This window comes from Dasypus novemcinctus, chromosome 5, assembly GCF_030445035.2.
Source record: "Dasypus novemcinctus isolate mDasNov1 chromosome 5, mDasNov1.1.hap2, whole genome shotgun sequence".
Taxonomy (NCBI): domain Eukaryota; kingdom Metazoa; phylum Chordata; class Mammalia; order Cingulata; family Dasypodidae; genus Dasypus; species Dasypus novemcinctus.
Genome location: NC_080677.1, coordinates 160,187,625 through 160,208,626, shown reverse-complemented (window position 1 = coordinate 160,208,626; position 21,002 = coordinate 160,187,625). Strand labels below are relative to the sequence as shown.

The window sequence follows — 21,002 nt, the reverse complement described above, 5'->3', positions numbered from 1 at the left end:
CTGGGAGAAAGCATTATCTTATACCTCGAATTTGGACTTCTCCTAGTCTCTAAACCGTGAGCTAATAAATTCCCATTGTTTAAGCCAACCCATTGCATGGTACTTGTTTTGGCAGCCAGGAAACTAAAACACATGGTTTTACTAATATGTTGACTTTTCCAGGAATCCACCTACCATATAAACCCAGGAAAGTGTGCTGGTTTTATTCAGAACTTTACCAAAGATTGTGCATCATTTCAGAAAATCACATCACCGACAGCAAAACTATTTATGGTGCCATCTCCATTTGGAATTACTGCATCGTCAGTGGTTCCACATATTGGACAATTTCTATTTCATTTTATAATATAGTAGTACCTCAACATTTAAATATTGAAATGCTTATTATAAATCACTTTCCTTTTATTCCTATTTTCTATTACAAGGGAATTCTAGATATTCCATAGAAATAATATATAGAATAAATGCCAGGTTTTATATGTAGATGTTATTATATATACGTTCAGTTTCAGGATAACAAAGGGGAATTACAAAATATTTTTCATAAAAAGAGAATATTGGGTCAGGCGGGGTTGAAACCACTGGATTTGATTATTAAGGTCCCTCACAGCTGTACCATTCCCATTTCTAAGAATAGCTTTGATGTATTTTGCAACTAGACATGGCAGGTACCACTTCAGAGCAAACGAAGTTTGGGAATGGGCACATACTCATGGGAGTCACTGGTCTTACCATGTTCCCATTATCCTGAAGCTGCCGGATTGACAGAATGGTGGAGTGGCCTTTTGAAGACTCAATTATGGCATCAAATAGGTGGCAACATCTTACAGGGTTAGGGCAATGTTCTCCAGGAGGCTGTGTATGCTCTAAATCAGCATCCACTCTGGGGCTCTTTCTTCCACTAGTTAGGATTCAGTTTCAGGAAACAAGGGGTGGAAATGGGAGTGGCAGCACTATTAGCCCTAGTCAACCACTAGAAAATATTTTACTTCCCATCCCTGCAACTTAAGCTCTGCCAGTTCGCAGGTCTTAGTTCCAAGAGAAGTGCTTCCACAAGGAACGATTCCATTGGACTGGAAGTTAAGACTGCCACATGGCCACTTTGGTCTCCACGCCTCTGAATCATTAGGCAAAGAAGGGAATTAACTGTCCTGGCTGGGGGGATTGATCTTGACTATCAAGGGGAAAGAGGACTGCGCATACACAAAATGGAGGGAAGGAAGAGTCTGGAATACAGGAGATCCTCTAGGGCGTCTCTTAATACTAAAGTCAATGGAAACTGCACAACCCAGTCCACTCAGGTCTAACATTGGCCCAGCAACTTCAGGAATGAAAGTTCTGGGTCACCTCTCCCCACCCCAGCCAAAGAACATGGCCAGCTGAGGACAAAGGGAATATGGAATGGGTAGAGGAAGAAGGGAGTTATACATACAAGCTGTGACCACGTGACAAGTTACAAAAACAAGGACCAATGGCCATGAATATTTCTTCCGTGTTTTCTTACGCGTGTTTATATAAACGTGAAAAGCAAATGTCTGTTTTCTTCCCTTCCCTCTCTTATCCCCTTATCTAATACCGTAAGTTGTATTAACTTTATGTCATAGTATCTAAGTTACAAGGTATCAAGTTTAAAGCATCAATATTGTTTCTAAAGGGTATTTCCTGGATTTGAATCATCAGGCTGATTATAGGTAGAGACAACAAAGGAGACTGCCTTCAGCAACGAGAGCAGTCTCGTCCAGCCGGCTGAAAGCCTGGAAGGGTGAACTGATGATTCAGTGGTCCCAGAACTCCCACCTTACTGCAGCCAGCTTGTTCCTCCTGGGGAACTCATCCTCACCTTCATCGCGTTCCCAGCCTGATGCCCCACCTTTGTTTCTCTGAAGACCTCTGATCCACGACCCAAATTAGGGACTAGCATTGCCAGTTTACACGAGGAAACAAATTCAGCCAGTTAAACAACTTGTCTAAGTTTATATATCTAGAAGTGTAGAGCTGGTCTGCCTTCCGAACTGGCTTCCACTCATCTCCGTGGAGGAGTGAGATTATGCCAACACATGTGTTCGCGTTTTTAAAAGATCCCATCCTGGCTTGGCACGGCAGTAAGACGAGGGAGCGTAGATATGTGGCAGGTACCTTTTTACAAGCCAGGACCAATGAATCATGTACGGCAGTTAAAACGGGTGACATTTAAAAACATCATTAGAATAAGTTTCAAGGCAGGCAAAGTTCACCAAAACAAATTTTATTTCCAGTGTTTAATTGGGTGTGCACACAGGCATGACACAGGTTTGGATTAAGTCCCCATGCAGAATTATATTCTTCTCAGTAAAGAAGCCAGTTCCATCCAGGATCTGCTATCTACACACCTATGTTACAACATTTATATCAAATCTGGTATCTGAAGAAAAGATACACATATAATATGTTCATTTAAGTTACGTATTTTACAGAAAGATTAAAAATTCAAGTCACACAAAACTCAAAAACTGTATTAAAAGTTTGAATATAAAACAGAGATCCACTGGAATGACGAAAGAATGGAAGTTCTGAATCCACCTGTGTTAAAACTGGTAAATGTAATGACATTTGTTACCAATAAAACGCATTCATTTATTCAATGTCAGTCCTCTAATTTAAACAATATGGCACCCTAAAAACCAAATGCATTTTTATGATGAGGCACTTTTTGTTAGTGATGAAACCAAAAGAACAGATTTGCTGTGCACTAATGCCAGCTAATTTCCTCAGTGATCATGGGAATACACTATCTAGTCAGTTGCAACAAACACCTTGTTGATTTGTGTACAACTGTCCGATATATTTTGAAATACATATATATACATATGCATATATATGTATATACGTGTGTGTGTGTGTGTGTGTGTGGGGAGTGAGCTCGATCTGGTTGTTGTAATGCACCGTAAAGCTATTCCACAGTGCAAAATGATGAAACCAGCCCAAATGAAGGCTGCTTAATAACAATTCTGGTACAAGAAAATATTTACAGAGTGACTGGAACGTGTAACAGTAGCTTTCTCTTTGCTAGAGTGGACATAACCCCAGTTTAAAGGCAGGGATGCAACTGTGCTTTCTTGTCTGGGGTTTCGGGCAGCTGATGAGGTCGGGCACCGCCTGCAGCACTGGCATTGTGGCTCGTGTCCTGGAAGCTTTCTCCATTTATCTGGTCCGGTGACGGCGGTGGCACGGAGAGGAGGGGTCTGCTCGAGGAAGCCAGGGCGCCGGGCGGGAAGGGCAGAGCGGCGTCTGCCCCCGCTCCTTCCGACGAGCCAGTGCCCTCGGCCCGGGGGTCTCTGGTCTCTCCTCTGTGGGGGTCGCTGGGGCCGCAGCGGAGGCGCTCCCTCGCCAGCCAGTCCGAGATGGACAGGTCCTGGGCGCAGCACTTGGGCTTCAGCCGGCTCACAGCGGAGAGCTCCGCCTCCCTCTCCCCGGCCTGCTCGTGCACCTTCCAGAAAGTCAGGACGCTCATGTCGGCAGCGTCCCTGTGCCCCCCGAGCGTGTGTCTCCGTTTGATGCTTTTCCTCTTGGCGGTCTCGACGGCAGGCTTCTGGCTTCCTATCCCAAACATATCGTCCGCGGGGGCCCTGGGCCGCAGCTTTAAGCGATCCGCTAGTTTCATTTTCCAGGTGGGCTCCTGTCTGTCCAGTTCACCCCTGGCGGCGAGCAGGCTCCCGGTGGACTTCCCTTTCTTCATGACGTCGAACACTTTCGCCAAGGAAGGCGTTTCTCTCTCAGCCTTGGCCTCGCCCAGGCCGCCGCTGTCCGACTTGAACCTGGAAGACTTCCTCCTGGACAGCGTGTCACACTCGATCAGCTTGTGTGAGCTGAAGGGCTGTCTCCGGCTGTCCAAGCTTGGCGTTAGGCTCCCCTCGGAGCAGCTGACCTCGCTGCCTTCGGAATTCCTCCGGCTGGTCTTGGTGGCTTCTGGGGGTTTCCCTCGGAAGAGCCTCTCGGAGGTCAGAGCTGTGGGAAACACAGGGAACTCGTTCTCGCTGTCGGTCTCCACCGGCCGCCCCTCACTGACCAGCTCGCTCCGCTCGTCGTCCGCTTCGTCCCCCTTGCTCTCTGCCACCGACTGCACCTCGGGGCTGCGCCGACTGGCCTCGAGCCCGGCCAGGTAGGCCGTGGACGACGGCGCTGCGCAGTCCGAGGCCACGGTGCCGATGGTGGCCGAGAGCTCGCCGTGTGTCGGTTCTGGACTGGTTGACTTCTTGGTGGAAAACCGGGCCAGGGAAGCCAGGGAGGAGGCGCTGCGCAGAGAGCCGCAGTCCGACGCCGTCTCCTCGGAGGGCGAGGTCTTCCTGGCCGCGGGCAGCCGGGGGCCCTCGTTCAGTTCGGGCGGGCGGCCGCAGGGAGGCGGCGACTTGCTGGCTTCTGAGCAGTGCGGGGGCGAGGGCGCTCCGGACGGCGGGCTCTCTTTCCCGAGGGACCCCTTCCCTTTGTCTCTGGCCTCGCTGGGGTGCTGCTGAGTGCCGTGCTCTTTCACCACGATGAGCCTCTGCTTCCGGCCCGACGCCTCGCTCTCTCTCTTGGACTCTTCTTTAACGCGGCTGTGATCTTGCTCCCCGCTGTCTTTCTTGAAAAATACATTGTCCAGTTCGTCCTCTGAGCTGCTGGGCTGCGCTTTGTCTTTTGTCTTTTTCCTCTTACGACTAGCGGCTGCAAAGATGGAGGAGACAAGCAACTCCCTGCTATACTGGTCCTTCCCGGATCCCCAAGAACCCTGTGAAGGGAGCAGAGAGACAAGACTTTAAGCAGAAAAACACTGGGAGTTCGTTTTCTGAAAAGGTTTCCCCCAAGTATTTCTTACTGAATAAACTCTATCGAAGCTCGAGAAGAACTAGTAGAGTGTCGTCAGCTTTATAAATAGCTATGTATTTTTCTTCAGTAACCATGGGAATACACTAACTAGTCAGTTAAAACAAACGTATGCATACATGTATTCATGTATACATCTAATAACTTGTACCTGTAATATTTAATAGCTTGCCCCATTCTGTGCCTGGAGATCCTTATCAGTCACGTCACCACCCACCTGAATTTGTTTTTCAGAGAGACCTCTGGTGCTTAATGGCATCTAGCTCTCCCGATTACTGCTAATCCCTCTGTGCCTGACTCTCCCTTCTTTGCAACATTCACACGTTTCTCAGGTTCTTTCTGCTGGATCAAAGTTTAAGAGCTAAACAATAAGTTGACACAGTTGAATCTAATATTCAGGCAGAAGTCCCTAAAATTGTATGACTGACTTCAATTTCTAACTCCAGACACCCCAGGCACGGTATCAGAGAAGTTCATTCCCACGGGGGAACTCGTGGGGCTTCCCTTCAATTGGCCGGGTTGGACCTTGAGGGGGCTGCCTTAGGAAAATCAGGTGGAGAATGTCTTCATTTATCTCAAGGTAACAAGAGAATTAGGAAATGCACACAACAAGTCAACCAAAGGATTTGAAATCCTCACCACAGAAACACGCCAGTGCAATGTCAGTGGCGAAGTTGTGAGGTGGGCTACTAGTTTTGTCCGCTGTGTAGAACAGATTCTTAATTGCAATTATCCAATTAATTAATTCAGAACGTCTATATGCTAAGTAAATGGTGGGGGGGAGGGTCAGCACATACAGGTGCCCAAATGCAATTTAAAGCAGGCAGAGTACATCTCTAGTGCCATAAAAATCTTAAGGTAAGTGAAAACTGCCAAACTACAAAGCAAAATGGAAAAGGGATCCACAAAAATGAAATCACAGATTAATAGAATTTGTTTTTTATAAGTTATAAAGGATTTCCTGATGATCCAGTACATTTCTAACGTGCATTCACATCTGTCCACAGTTGACTAAAGACTGTTGATGGAATAAAGGTATGCCTGGGCGCTGAGGCAGGAGACTTCTTGTTCTTCTGTGGATTTAAATGAAAGGCAAATTCGATTGTATCACCTTCAAGGATTCCTGAAAGTTGTGATTCTCTCAATAAAACTGCTTTTAAAAAAATTCTAGGATTCTGTGATCAGGTAATCGCTGGGCAATTCTATTTAGGTTAGAATTGAGAAAACTGTTACAAATAGTTACACCACGTGAATATCCATTATGTGACAGGCCTGGCACAAGAGCACCCTAAGACAGAGAGTGCTGTTGAAACTGTAAGAAACAAGCATCTAATGAGAGATAAGTCTATGGTTTCAAACAGCTGTCTGATTTTAAATTTTTTCTTCTGATGAAAGAGGCTGGGAAAGTATTGTAGATTAAAGAAATCTAAGGTGGCATGACAACTAAATGCAAGGAACAAGTGAATCCTGTAGAGGAAAATTAAAAAAAAAAACAAACAAAACAGATATAGAACATTACTGGGACAAATGGGGAAATCTATATAAAAACTGCATGTTAGATAATAATGAATTGTATCTATATAAAATATCCTAGCTATGATAATTATCCTGTGACTTTACAGGAGAATGCCCTTGCTATTAGGAGATAAATGCTGAAGTATTTATGGGTGAAGGGTTATAATGTCTACAAGTAACTCACAAATGATTCAGAAAAAAAAATTACATATATATATCAAAATTTATCAACTGTTGACTAGGTAATGGGTTTGTGTGCTATTCTTTACTCTATCAAAAATATTCTAGCAACCTTTCTGTAGGTTTAGACTCTTTCAAAATAAAATGTTGGAGCAAAAAGACATTGGCTATGTTGATAATGGGGGTATGGAAAAAGTGTGCCAAATGTTCGCTACAGAGCATGGTTGGTGGTCACAGGCTGATGATATCTCATGATCCCTAACGTTCCTCCACGGGGTGGTGTGTTGATGAAAATGTGTTGTATGGGAATTCTACACATGTGCATGATTGTTTTCTAAGTCCACCACTTCTGTAAATAAATATACTAAAAAAAATACGAGGGGCTCTGCCAAGAGGAGCCCACACCAAATTTCTCAGCAAGCTTTGTTCTTTCCCCCATTCCCAAAAAATTCTTTTTACTGGCCTAAAAAAAAAATCAGGTGGGTTGGGGGGAAAAGACAGCAAACATAAGATATGGACTAGTTAGTAGTACTATTTTGACGATGCTTTTACATAGTTTGTAACAAATGTTTCACAACAAGGCAAGATGTTGGTCGTAGGGTGATGTATGTGACCCCTACAGGGTGTTATGCAGGTTTGTTTTCCAAGTTCACAACTTTTACTATACACTTATCGTTTATGTATGTTCATGAATGAATGACATACTGCAATAAAATAAAATAAAGACATTGGCTAGCACAAGGTAAGTGACAGTGATTTATATGCTAAAATTAAAATATTTTACAGTATTTTCCACAACAATATAATTTAATCACATCAACCATTATACAATTTGAACATGAAATGTAAAATTCAGCTCTCATTTCCAGAGAGAAACATTCTATTTTCTGAAATTTATTGACACTCCTAGTTGCTACTACCTCAGCAGGCAAGGCACGGTCAAAATTTTTCTTAAGAATTATAGGAACTTTCTAAAAACTAAAAATATTGCCCAATTTGGTGTTACTATCAATGTAACAGAAATTATGACAAAATCTGTATAACAACATTAGCAATTTTGCTGAAATAAGGCAAGACATTTTACATAAAAATGCACAGTAATAGCCAAAGTGTGTATCACCACTTAAATATTTAAATGAAATGATAAAATGTTTGGGATTTGCTGTGAAATAGTCTCAGGAAGTGGAAAGTGGATGTAGGTGCAGAGGAAACAGGGTTGGCTGTGTGTTGGTATGGCCATATGTTGGTAATTATTGACAAAAGATAATGGGTATATGGGAGCTCTTATATTATTTTCACTACTTTTGTATGTTAATACAGTTTTCATATTAAAAAAATGAGAGAAAGAGCCTGTTTTTTGTATGACAATAAGTAGAAACCTAACATTCCAACTCACAGCCTGGTATTAATCTATCATAATCTATTTTTGGAATTTTTCCCTTTATTAGATTGTATCACTACCTCATCTGACATAGGCAGGGATGCATCTGTATATTAGTCAAAATAATCAGCCAAAAGTCACTCCCCCCAAAAAAGTATTTCAAACTGTGCTAAACAATTTACCTTAGATTTTGTTGAGTCGCTAGTAGCTGAATCTGTGAGAAGGTAAAGAAAACATGTTCAGAATTAGCCAGTCTTCACTGCTTTCAACAAACAATGCAAAACTTATGGAGGAAACAGGCACAGAACAAAATGGGAAAGCAGAGCTCAAACAAAACCATAGAACACAGTGGATAGTCAGAGCTCACAGAGAGGCAAGCTGCACCACGGAAAGCCACTGGCATGAAAGGGTGCTGTGAAGTGAAGGCAGAACCAGCTCAATGAGAGGAATGGCGAAGGAGCCCGGGCTAAACAGCAACGCCAGGGCTGACTCAGTGTTCTACGCAGTAAATCTAGCAATAGAGAAGCTCTGAGACCTTTTGAGAGTTGTACTATGTACCACATCCTGTATCTGAAACTGATACACAATGTAGAACTTTGAAGATTGTTGGCTGCCCTAGCTACGAACCGAGACACTCGGTGTATTTATGGTGATTTTTGTCAGACTGTTATACTCAGTTTCTTCAATTTTCACAGCATGTGCCACATGCGTAAGGATGCACAAGAGGCGTGACGGTCACCTGCTTCCAGGTCACTTTGGTTTTATATCAAATAGTGCTAATTGTTGTGCTTTTGACCCCAGTTTCACACCAGGGATCCTTTGGACGACTTTGGTTAAATTGCTACCCGTTTTGTATCTCAACGAATGCTATCATGGAAATGGAAAAATGGAGACCATAATTTTACTGTCTGGCAAAAACTCAGATTATACAATTATAAAGAGGGTAGGAAGGGGCTAGCACTATTCAGGATGATACCAATTTTGGAATTTTATATTTCAACGTCAGGGAAATTGATTTTCAAAATTACTGAGCTGAGCCCCCTGCCACGCCCCTTTTTGACACATGGCTAAATGCTTCATGACTTTAAGAACTGGTGGACCGTACCATGCTATTTCTCCTCAGGCTCTGCTTCAGAAATAACAAGAAACAGCAGAAAAACATTTAAGAGAGTAGTATCGATCTGTTTACAATAATCGTAAGAGAGAATTTACACCACAGGTCAACCATCTTTGCATTTACAAGAATCGGGGGTTCCTGCAGACCAGGCAGCTACAGTGTGGGCAACAATCGTCCTTCTTCCTACAATTCCAGCTGTCCATCAGGGACACCACAGAATCCACTAGTGACATTACCGCGTGGAAGACGCCTCCCACTTCGCCTGTGCAACATCAGTATAGATTTGCCTGAGTCAGTGAGTGCTGAGAAAACCTTTTAGGACTCAAACAAGAACTAGAGACAAAGGGAGAACATTGTGTCAGTCAACATGCTAGATTAGCGCAATGGTTTGGCAGGAGAGAATTTTCATCAACAGAGCTTGTGAAAACTAATACCTAACCAAAACATTAGGGCAGCGATCAGAAACAGAAGAAGATAAATGTCTAAAAGGTTGATTATGTTATTGAGACACCTATTGTGACAAATAATAATATATGAAAATAGTGTCCATTAGCAGCTCAACACATTTAACTTACTGCTTTTAAACAGAACTTCTAGCTCAAAAACTACTTACACATTCTAGACCATACTTTCTAGATCATTCTAGGTCATACTTTCTGCCATCACAGCAACCAAATATTCAGTAGCACAGATCTGTTTTACCTTGTGAAAGCTATTACATGGAAATTGTGAGTTTAAAAAAAAGAAAGAGAGAGAAAGAACAAAACAGTGGTTTGCATGCTCATTTCCCTCACAGTTCCATTCTGGCAAGCATTACAAGTCCATGCACTGCCAATGGTTTTAGAGTCACTGCAAGATAATTAAGGTCCATCAGAAAAGGAAGATTCAGGTTTTTATTAGTAGAAAGGAAAAAAAAAAGGAAAAAGAAGAAAATCATGGCAAATTGTTACTTATGATTGATTTGCTCTTTCATGTCATAAGAATTTAGCCTTTTATCCTAGAGATCAAGGCTGCCAGGCGAGCGTTACCTGATACTTCTCCAGGGGACGATCCTGTCCTTCCAATGTTAGTGAGTAAATGATCTATGTTGGGCACTGGCTGGGAGTCTACTGTGCTTTCCTCCTGGACCGTGGTCTATGGTTAATAAACAGAAAGCTCTTCATCATCTCTTCAAACACACTTTCTTTAAAATTCAACAGCATTTAGCAAAAGACATTACTCAGTGGCGTGCACGCACTTAACGTGATCTACATTGTCTGCATAGAATTAACTGCAAAATAAGCATCATCTTTTTCTTCCCAATAGATCAGAAACTCAAGCGTTCTAGACCTGCTTCCAGGGTGCAAAGCGGACAAGAGCATACAAAGAGGGAAGGGGACGCTGCGGTGGCACCAGGACCTTGTGGCCCGAATGAAAGGAAGAGAGTAAATGGCGACGGGCGATACTTACAAGAGGCTCTTCGGCACCTTCTTCTGTGAAAAACCAGTCATGCTAAAATTTAAAATAAAAAAGGGGGAAAGAGATTAAATAACCTCCGAAACACATCCACACCTTGGAGGACAGTATAGAAAAGAGGAAGTACTCTTAGGAAAAAAACGATAACCAAACTCTGCCTACCAAATACCCGCCGCTCATTACAATGAATTTCCTCACGCCGCGAGCCCTGGACTTACGTGCTGGATGAGTGTCTCCACAATTTTGTACTGGTCAGGCATGTGGGTGACCATGTGGGTCATGTTATCTTCGGATGTCCTCACCAGGGTCGGACCAAACACGATTGCTAGATTTCTTGGTTCCATCTGGAACAAAGGATGAGATTGGAGAATATCAGCAGATGCTCTTTTTCTTAAGAAAGTGGGGTCTTAAATTTCCCTTGTAAATGTTTGGCATTTTATTGCTGAAAATTCTTTTGATGAGAATGAATTAAAAGAAGAGTGGTTAAGCAAATTTATACATAATTTATTTTTCCGAATTTTAAGACAATGGGTAAGCTTTATGGGCATTAATTTTTTTTCCAAGAAGTCTCTGATTGGAAGCAGCTGATCTGGTTCAAAATTAGAATTACAAGGCCGGATTAACTGACAAAAATCTTAAATTCAAACCCAAGACAAAAATACGGCAGATCGCCTCCCCTTCTCAAAAAAGCAGAAACTGCTTACCATACCTACAAGGCTCTGAATTTGCCCTGGCGCTACATCACAATCACTAACATGTAAAAACGCGTGTCTGGAGATAATCTTTTTAGAACGAAGTGTTACTTTAACCAAATCTACCAAAGCTCTTGACTTGGTCTTCTATCAATTTAAATGTCTCAGTATTGCATATACTTATGTATTTGTACACTCATTTCCATGAAAACTTGTATTCCTTAATTATAAAATTAACAAAGGCATGAATCTTTTCATTTCCTTTCACATATCTTAGTGTCTAGTGTAATATTTTGAAACTAAGATCTGATTAAAAATGTTGAATAACTTTGCTTTAACCAACCCTGAAAAAACATACTGTGGAACTGAAGCCAAATTGAAAAGAAAAAAAATAGTGTCCAGGGGAACACAAGGGTAATATTTTGTGAGAGGTGTACTCTCTCTCTCAACCTTTTCATGTGCCCTATCACTATTGAGGAAACTGAGCAGCTGAAGGAAATAAAAACGTGGCTGGTAATTCTCCACTTGTGAGTGACAGAGGCTGGTTCTGTTCTCATAACCGAGCTCTACTGCCTCTGCGGGCCACCGCCTCCTGGGACATGCCAGCCACGAAACTACCCAAACACATTTTCTCTACCAACGACCTTGTAAAGAGGAACCACCCTTAGAAAAGCTCTTTTTCTTTCTTCTCTGGAAATCAAAATAACTCTTTTTTATGTACTTTAAGAAATAATGCCCAAAAGTATAGAAAATCATCATTTTGCAACCTCTATGATACAATGGGATCAGCAATCATTAGTGACTGATGAAGATGATCAAAAGTTAAGATTAAGACAAATCAACCAGATGCAAGTGGACCTTGTTTGGATCCCGATTTAAACAAGCAACTGCAAAAAGGCCTTTTAAAAATCAATCAGGAAAAACTGAACATGAACTGAGTATTAGGATATAATAAAGAATAACAGATTTGGTACTGTTTGATAGAGATAATGTGGTGATGATTAAAAAAAAAAAAGACTTATCTGTTTAAAACAAGACAAGACAAAAAAGAAAACACCTGCTATTTTTCACTGGATACTGCAACTGGTGCCTGTTGGCTGCTGTTTCGTGTACATATGTCACCTCTTCACAAAACCAAGATAAAGGTGAAAAATAAAAGAACTAAAATTTGACCTTTTTCTTCATTTTGCTTGTGGGACAAAAGTGAAAGGAAATAACTTTTTTTTTTAAAAAAAGTGGTAACGATTAGTATTTTGGGAATTTTTACTTTACATAGTGAATTTGATGAATTTTAGAGTTTTCATTGATTATAAACACATTTTTGACCATTTGCCATGAAGCAGTGAGGCAATCTTTTTGAACTCAAGCCACTGGAAATATTTCTTCAATATGCACTTTACCTACCTTATTTTTTTCTGAGTTTTCTGCCACTGTCTTTAGATGAGCCGAAAGAAACTTAAGTGTTTCATAATGATGTTCAGGCAAATCATGAATCTGAAACATATTATTTTCATGACAGATTTAAAATATTGAAATGCTGGACTTCAATTGGACCTCCGGAAACATAAAATAATACCTACTAGTCTTTTTAATGTTTTCAGGCGCTCCAGAGGGTCTTCCTTACGATTGGCTTCAATGAAGTCGGCATATTTATCTGACAACAACAGTATGAACAATAAAACAAATTTAACTTGCTTGGGTGAATTATAATCTAGTTTTCCTTTAAGGTTCAATTTTAAACCACATGTATGCAAAAACAAAAAAATGTATGGAAGATTCCAAATAGTCTTTGTTTTGAGTACTGCTATAGTTTTTAGATTTTTTTTTTTAAGTACAGACTTTTTCTTTAAGATTTATTTTATTTATTTCTCCCCACCCCCTCATTGTCTGCACTTGCTGTGTCTCTTTGTTGTGTGCTCATCTTCCTTTTTCAGGAAACAACAGAACCGAACCTGGAACCAACCATGTGGTAGGTGGGAACCCAATTGCTTGAGCCACATCCACTTCCCCTGCTACGGTTTTTAATGAGCCTCTAAGCCTTTTCATCAAATAGGAGAAAAATCCTTGTGATTTCCTTGATGGTACCATGTTATATTTATGTTGCCTGTTCATTCTTTCTCCTTCCCTGAACCACAACATCTAGTGAAGTTGTCTTTTATAGAGTGTCATATATACCACTCAAATATTTGTCTTTGGTGAAAAAATGTGTTTTTTTTCCCCCCTAGTAATTGTACTCTATTATGTCCCAAGATTCAAGAACAGTAACAACATATTTTTAACTTACTGTAAACATGAATGAAAAAGATAATATATACTTTGATAATTCTAAACAATTTTTAGAAACTGTTTTCATAGAAATTTATTAGAAGAAAAATAATTCAAATGACAAAAAACCCCAATAATTATGCTTTTAATATACAAATAAGAACTCCTGTTCCCCTTAACAAAAACCTTTTATTCCTGGGTCACTTTAATATCCTTTAGTTTTCTAACTAAACGTAATTTCAAACTATTTCAAACTATTTCATCTGTTATCTTTCATGGGAGTTAACTCACCATTTGTGAAGAGAGGTTCAGGCAGTTTTCTGAAGAAGGATTTTAGTAAACTGCTTATGACATTCAAGTCTCGCCATTTCTAGGCACACAAAACAGAAACACAGTATTTTTGTAGTCAATACCACAAAAGAAAACACACTGAAGCAGATACTCAATTAGGAATAAACACACTCACATCATCTTGTGTATCAATATCGGCCATTCCCTTGTTGAGTTCCTCCTGCATGCTTGAGATGGCGGCGTTATTTCCAGGGACTCTATAAATACCTGTATATTCAAGACCTCTTTCTTCAACTAATTTGCAACATATGTCAACTATTAATGGAATATACTGCAAAACAAGAAGTAAACACCCTTTTTAATATAGCACAAACGTTTATATTTAGCCAGTAGCTGTCTATCCCAGCTAAACACACTCTTCATCCAGAAGAAAATACATAAATTGCTATGTGATATAAGGAAAAGAAAGAATATTGACGTTGCAGAGCTGAGAATAGATAAAACCACCAAGAGACATTGGGGGACAGTAGGAAGAAAATGGAAAGGCCAAAAAGAAAGAGATGGGCCCACCAGGAGATAAGGTCCTACATGGGACATAAGAGCCAGCAAGGAGAATATGGAGACAGTTCGGTTGAATTAAGGGGAATAAAGTCAAGAAAAGAACGGGGGGAGAGAGTAAGGTCAATCAGCTCAGGATCTGAACTCCAACATCGGGTTGTAAACTCACATACACACCCATTTACATTTATTTTACTCTCTTGCTTTGAGATACTAAACACGGTGTGAAGAAGGACTCTTGCCTGCCATTTCAGGTACATGCCTCATGACTGAGCAACACTAGAAAAATGCATTATAAAGCTCCTCCCTCCACCCACAGGTTCAGAAAAGCCTCGAGAAACTGAGGTTTGCTACAAAGAGGAAAATACTAGAGAGCTGGGCAGGCACGCGCTGTCCCCTCGCATCCTGCTAGGCCGCGGTGGGGCGTGCGGGCCTCAGGAGGTCCAGCTGCGGGCCCCTACCCGATTCGTGTGGGCTGGCGGGCAGTCGTCCAGCCTCACACCGAACGTGCCCGTGGCCGCAGGCTTCTTCTCGAACGTCTTCCTCACGAGGCTGGGGATGCCTTTTCGCCACGTGCCTTTGTCCTTTGGGGGACTGGTGTCGTCTTGATTGTTATTCAAAGTAAAATGACATGAAAAAGAGAAGGGAAACAAGAGGGTTTCAGCCGTGGCTTTAAAAGTCTTTTGCCAAAGTTTACATAAATCGGGGTCCTGTTACTCTATCGAATATACCCTAAACTTACCCAAAATACGGAACCGCTGTGTGGTACTCCCTTCCTAAAGCTAGCACTCCTCTCAACCTTTCCTATCTTTAAGAAGGCACCGATTATACTTCTCTACCTTTTACAGCCTGTACCGGGATTCTCTTTAACAGTCAAGAAAAGGAAATCAAGGCCTCGTTCTCGACGATGAGACTTTTAGCAAAAGGAAATGTGATGGCTGTGTCTCAAAACAGCCGAGCCTGGATCTGATTTGCTCGTCTTTTAGGTAAAGGTATGGGTTGTGTTTTCCTTCCCTTTGTCTCGACCACAAAACCCTGTGTATGGGACTAACCAACCAGCCCGAGCAGGCCCACCACGTCCGTCGGCCCAGCTGACAGGGGTCAGGATCAGTGGGAGCGGCACGGAAACACAAGAACTATCTGGAAAATCCCCTCCGAGTCCACCTGGCCAGACCTATCCGAGCGCTGGGACCCCCTACCTTTACTCAGGAGCTTCCTTTCCGACTCTTCCTTGGGGGAGTGCGGACTCTGAGTCTTCGGCTCCGCCTTAGTCCCGAGCAGTGTCTGCCGGATGCTGAGGCTCTGCCTAGGTGTTCTTGACAACTGTTCTGCTTTGCTGCTGAAAGAAGCGCAGATTTCTTGGCGATCACCACCTTTACACCCAGACTACCGGGTAGGACCCGGGGATGCTCACCTCATCAGACTGTTGTATTCTTTGATTCTTCGACTGATGAGATCCCTGTTGGTCACTCCCGTGTCCTACAGAAGCAAGCAGGAGGGAAGATTAGAAAGTCAATCTGAAACACAAAGAGGGGACCCCCGAGTTTTTCCCGAGACTTCCCACTGCACTACTTTGTGATACAAGCACCACACTTTCCTCTCAGTGGGACTGTTTCAAAACCTCCTTTCTGCATTACCCCGTCACAAACGGCCCGAGTGCCACCCCCACCACCAAAAGCGTTTTCTTTTTATCTTCTGTACCCCTGCAATACCGAGAATTGGGCCAGCAAATAACTTCCTGAATTAACCTGCCATGATCAGCATTTACAAATAGTACAGTTAGACAAAAAATGGAAAAACTGCCAGAATTTAATGACAAAATTTGTAGGATCAATTAGTATCACAAAGTGGCAGTCAGATTAATAGGTGAAAAAAGCTCAAAACTGCTTTTTATTAAACTTCAATACATTAACTCTGACCATAAAGCAAAGACATTTTCCTCTTGGCTCCAAGTATACATTGATACGTGTCCCCAACTTTTTAGAAAAACTTGTCTCATTTTAATTATAACAAAAGAAAACACAATTTACAAAGAAAAGACTTTGAGCAAACAATCTTGAATTCAAATGGACTCTTCCCCTTACCAGCAGACAGATTTTATGGCTAAGATTGCCAGGCTTCCAATCCTAACCCTTGGTAACCTCGGGGAAGTGACTTAACTTTTCTCTGCCTCGTGGTTCCCCTGTTAGTAAATGGTGATGATAATAACAGCACACATTCATAGGCTGCTGAGATTAATTCATGTAAAGTGTTTAAAATAGTGTCTGGCATATACAGTGTGACAGTGGTGGCAGTAATTGTTTATTATCTGCCTGGCACGATGCTGCACTTTTCCTAAATAAGCACTGTCCTATCCAACCCTCAAAATAGCGCTCTGCTTCCCAGATGAAGAAGCTAAAGCTTAGTGGGGATCGGTAACCTGTCACCGTTGCACAGTGAGCGAATGATGGAGCAACTGAATCTCGGTCTTTCTGAAGCCAGGGCCTGCGGTGTTAATACTGCGCTCTGCGGCCAAGAGGAACGCTTGGCGGATAGCAGGTGCTTATTAAACTGGAGCTTCTTGGAAGTGTTACTTAAAGCTGAAATCTAGATCCAAGTTCTTGTTCCCCCCGTTTATTCTGCAGAAATCCAGTCTGGATGCTTTCCTCCTAGTGGGTGGTTGTGGAACAAAGGTTGCAGCGATAAGGTCTGGTGTTAATTTTCAACCCCAAACAAGGCAGGGTTCAGTCACGTCTATGGTAGAAGTTGCCACATTCTGAACTGGCTACAACGGCAATGACTAAATTAGAGGACATAACTGGCATGGCCTTCCAGGGAACGTCAGTGTTCCATGGACTTCGAACAAGGAAAAAGAACTTTGCGCTTGTTTTGTTTTGCCATGACAATGGACACAACAGGTAAAACTGTGCTAATGATACAAAAAGAAAAGTACTTTGAGAAAAAGGTCGGCTTGATCCTGCTGGCTTTGCTCAGTAACTTAAAAAAACAAACTACTGTTACTTAAATTCCTGCTGTAAAAATACCCTGGTGGTTGAGGGCTGGAAACTTTGAGCCCCCAAACATTATTCCTCATTTTAAAATAAACTGGCTAATGAGATGATTTTTGATCATGCAAGTTTTCTTAGGAACCAGTTATCGTATTATAAGAGGCTATGTTATATTCTCATCTCTATGATTCCATTAAGGACCACTATTTCCAGAGCAATTTGTTTTGATAAGCATTTTCACTACAACTGAAGCTACACAACAACCCTGTCTTTGAGATAAGAAAACAGATTTGGAACTATTTAGTCATAAAGTGAGGCAAGGAACCTGGATTTCTTGACAAACAGTTCATTGCTTGGAGAAGGTATGTGGGGTATTAAGAATAACCTAGTTTTCTAGTTCACTCATGGGGAGTCTCCCGTAAGTGAAAATAAAATAGGTACGCACAAGGTTTCATTTTGCTATTTCCTAAGTGAAAAGACTACACTGTAATTTTTTTTAACGATGTTATCAGATTCTGGCGCACGCGTCTTCCCACCAGTGCCCTGTGAACAGGTACCTCTTCGTTTAGGTTGCTGCTCTCCTGAATGGTCTTGATCCACGCCAACATATCGTCTCTGTCTTCGGCTTGAAACAGGCACTCACAGTCGGGTGTGGTGAGCCGGAACACGTGCTTCCTTTTGGTCTCGCTGTACGAGATGTCTATCAGGCACGCGTTGACGCTGATGGGCTGCTCTTCTTCAGATGGAGGCGTCTGTTCTCTCTTATCCTTGTACAGGTAAAGCGAGTGGCCCCGAAGGACAACGTACATCTGCTTCCACGGCCGGATGCTACCCCCGACTCGCTAGAAAACAAGGAACGGTTCACCAGTGCTTAGCACTTGGCTAAACTCTCGTCCCAGGATAAGGGGCAACCGTGTGGGCGTGCATAAACCTCTAACTGCAAAGTGACGACAGCGGGGGTGGGACAGACATTACAGCGAGTGAGCCAGTTAGGCACTGCGCTAACATCGAAGTCAAGGACAGTGAAATCCCAACCTTAATTTACTTAGGAAAATAAAATGAACACAGTAATTAAAATAAAAGTGCAGAGAAATATATAAAAAATGCTAAGACAAGGAAAAAAATAAGGTCTAGAACAGTCTTTTCAGTGAAAAGTCAGGCTTAAGACAAGCCTTATAGCATAGAAATGAGACAATTCAAAAAAAAGTTGTGCAAATAACAAAGGAAGTCAACCGCATCCATCATCTTTACATGGCCAGACAATATCTGCATGCAGGGTGAGCTGTCTTAAAATTTTCTCATAATTAAGCTGCCTGAATTATTGGAGCCTGGAATTTTTATAGTGACGTTTCCAGTGTATTGGAGTCGACTTGAAGCATGTATTGATACTGTTGATACTCGCTTCTATAACCCAGTGATATGCAAAATAAAGTGAAACAAGAAAATTATAAAGGCAATTGATAAGCATAAACTGGGAAAAGTATAATAATAAGTGGAGAATGCCACTTCTTAAAGGGCTGCCCCATGATAACCTATGGTTAATAAACCAATAAGCAAAGGACAGTTTCTTCTTAAATATCATTTCTTTTTACTTTGCCAAAATTCAAGACAATATTTCCCAATATAATTGATACATAGGATGCAATGTGTAAAATTAAACCAATCAGAGCTGTTGTTGTTTTTTAACAATAATTTTTCCTTTTTGTAGAAAAAGATATTTATAAATGTTTTTTTGTTCCCATTGTTTAATCCAGGTATCTTGCCATCCTGTGCATACAGACTTTATTTTATGCTCTCTGTCGGGGCCTGTGTTGTCGACCTTGACAGTGGCTGAGGAAGCACACTACCTTGCCCTTGTCCGTGACCAGTGGTCGGAAATGGAGCCATCCTTCCTTGGCAGCATCGCTGAACACCTCGGACGAGGAGCCCTTTCTGGACCCCGAGCCTTCTGACGACTTCTGGCTGTCTGTGAGCTACAGAACAAGCCAGAAAAACACCGTAAATGGCCATTTTCTCCCCGGATAAGTATTTGCATGTTGAAATTGTTTTGCTGAAGAAAGTCTTACTTAACGTTCCTATGAAGGGGTCATTTTTTTAAACTCTTAGAGCTTGCTTTTTTTTTTTTTTTACATATAGTAAAATTTCCAGTTTTGTTTTTAAAAAACTGTGAATTGACACAACCGTCATTTTAAAAAGTTATCCGAAGCAAGTTTTTCACTATGAAGAACTCTGAGTAAATAACATTTAAATTGAAATCTGGAAGAAAAAATGTTAAGGAGGAGCCAGCCCTGAAAGTTTGGGGAGGCGGGGGTGGGGAGAAGTCAGGAGACCCCACAGCCAATGCAGCGAAGCCATTCGTGTTTAATCAGGGGAGAGGCTTCATCTGCTAATGGTGCTCCAGGGCCACTCTGATTTTCGTGTGGAGAAGCTACACACTACAGAAGGAGGCACGAAAGAAGAGATACCGAGGCACCCAGCGAGGAGCGATGGGGCCCGAAGGAGGGTAGAGAGGACCCTAACACTGAGGCTATGTCTGGAGGTCGAGTGGCAGGATTTGATATAGGGGAGAGGGGGAAAGAAGTAAGACTAATTCCTGGAGTTCTGACTTGCACAACAGAGTGGATGAAGTGGATTTGGCGAGATGGGGAAAGCGGGCGGGAAGCAGGTTTGGAGGCGATCAAGGTGGATTTGGCCATGTGACCGAGGAGTGCTTATTAGAGACCCACAGGAGATGCCACCTGAGCAGGCGCTTACACAAGCTTGGGGAGGAGGTGAAGACTCGCGGCGCAGACTGGGAGACTCTGAGGAGACCACTGAGAAGAAAGAGGGCTCGGAACCAGCCCCCGGCATGCTACCGTTTAGACCTCAGACACTAGACATTAGGCAGAGGAGGAAGAGTCAGCAAAGACTGAGAAACAGTCTTAGAGGGAGAAGGAAAACCAAATAATGGCAGGAAACAGAAGTCGTGGAAAAAAGCGGGAAGCTGTGTTGTAAACTACTTAAAGGTCAAATAAATTAAAAACAGAAGTGACCCTAGCTTGGGCAACTGGCTTGGTGCCATCCTGCTGGCGTGGCAGAGGAGAAAATGTGACGTGCTGAAGGGAGATGTGCTGTGTTTTCTCGAGGAGATGTGCTGTGAAGGTAGGAAAGAAAATGGGAGTAGTAAATGGAGGGGAATGTGGCCTTGAGAGAGGAGACAGTAGAACATGCTTATGTATCGTGGTGTAGGAGCTGGTAGAAAGAGTGATTTGTCGAAGAGGGAGAGAACATGAGAAAGCAAGAGGTGGTGGGATCCAAAGAAGAAGGTGGGTGTTGGTTTTTAATAGGATAATATTCCAAGTAAAACACATTTAAGATGAGAGTAAGGAATACGGAACATGTGGGTATAATAAATGCAGGTGGATGATATTTTTGGAGCTGGTTAAAAATGAAAATTCCTGTTAAACAGTTTCTATTTTTCCAATGAAGTATGAGGGGAGGGTAGAGGAGGAAGGGGGTGGATTGTAGGGGACAAAAAGGTATGCAATCATAATAATTATGAGAACAGAGAAGCAATCATACAATGAATGAAATGTAGAATTGTAGAAATGTAGAACTACTGCTGGGCAGTTGGAATTTTTTGCCTTGAAGTAAGAAAAATCAGCACAATTGTATATAAACTACTATGTAATGAATGAATATGTTTAGGAATTAGCTAACATTTTATACATAATATTAGCCCA

The 21,002-nt window shown here is 42.0% G+C and overlaps 1 protein-coding gene across 16 annotated transcripts in view; it reads right to left on the bottom strand.

The window, feature by feature from the left end:
• Positions 1–2,229: 2,229 nt before the first annotated feature.
• Positions 2,230–21,002, bottom strand: part of ARHGAP21 (Rho GTPase activating protein 21) — a 134,793-nt gene continuing 116,020 nt past the window's right edge. For 9 of the 16 annotated variants that reach the window (XM_058297820.1, XM_058297828.1, XM_058297815.2 and 6 more), the window contains 14 exons: positions 19,128–19,253; positions 17,838–18,122; positions 15,708–15,772; positions 15,493–15,629; positions 14,755–14,897; positions 13,911–14,066; positions 13,736–13,814; positions 12,760–12,833; positions 12,584–12,673; positions 10,706–10,831; positions 10,482–10,523; positions 10,061–10,166; positions 8,098–8,129; positions 2,230–4,744 (listed from right to left, as the gene is read on the bottom strand). In XM_058297820.1, the coding sequence (XP_058153803.1) occupies positions 3,068–4,744; positions 8,098–8,129; positions 10,061–10,166; positions 10,482–10,523; positions 10,706–10,831; positions 12,584–12,673; positions 12,760–12,833; positions 13,736–13,814; positions 13,911–14,066; positions 14,755–14,897; positions 15,493–15,629; positions 15,708–15,772; positions 17,838–18,122; positions 19,128–19,253 (3,138 nt within the window). In that variant the 3' untranslated portion in view covers positions 2,230–3,067. Of the gene's footprint in view, positions 4,745–8,097; positions 8,130–10,060; positions 10,167–10,481; positions 10,524–10,705; positions 10,832–12,583; positions 12,674–12,759; positions 12,834–13,735; positions 13,815–13,910; positions 14,067–14,754; positions 14,898–15,492; positions 15,633–15,707; positions 15,773–17,837; positions 18,123–19,127; positions 19,254–21,002 lie in introns of all 16 variants that reach the window. The other 7 variants (XM_058297816.2, XM_058297814.2, XM_058297817.2 and 4 more) reach the window with 1 other exon arrangement.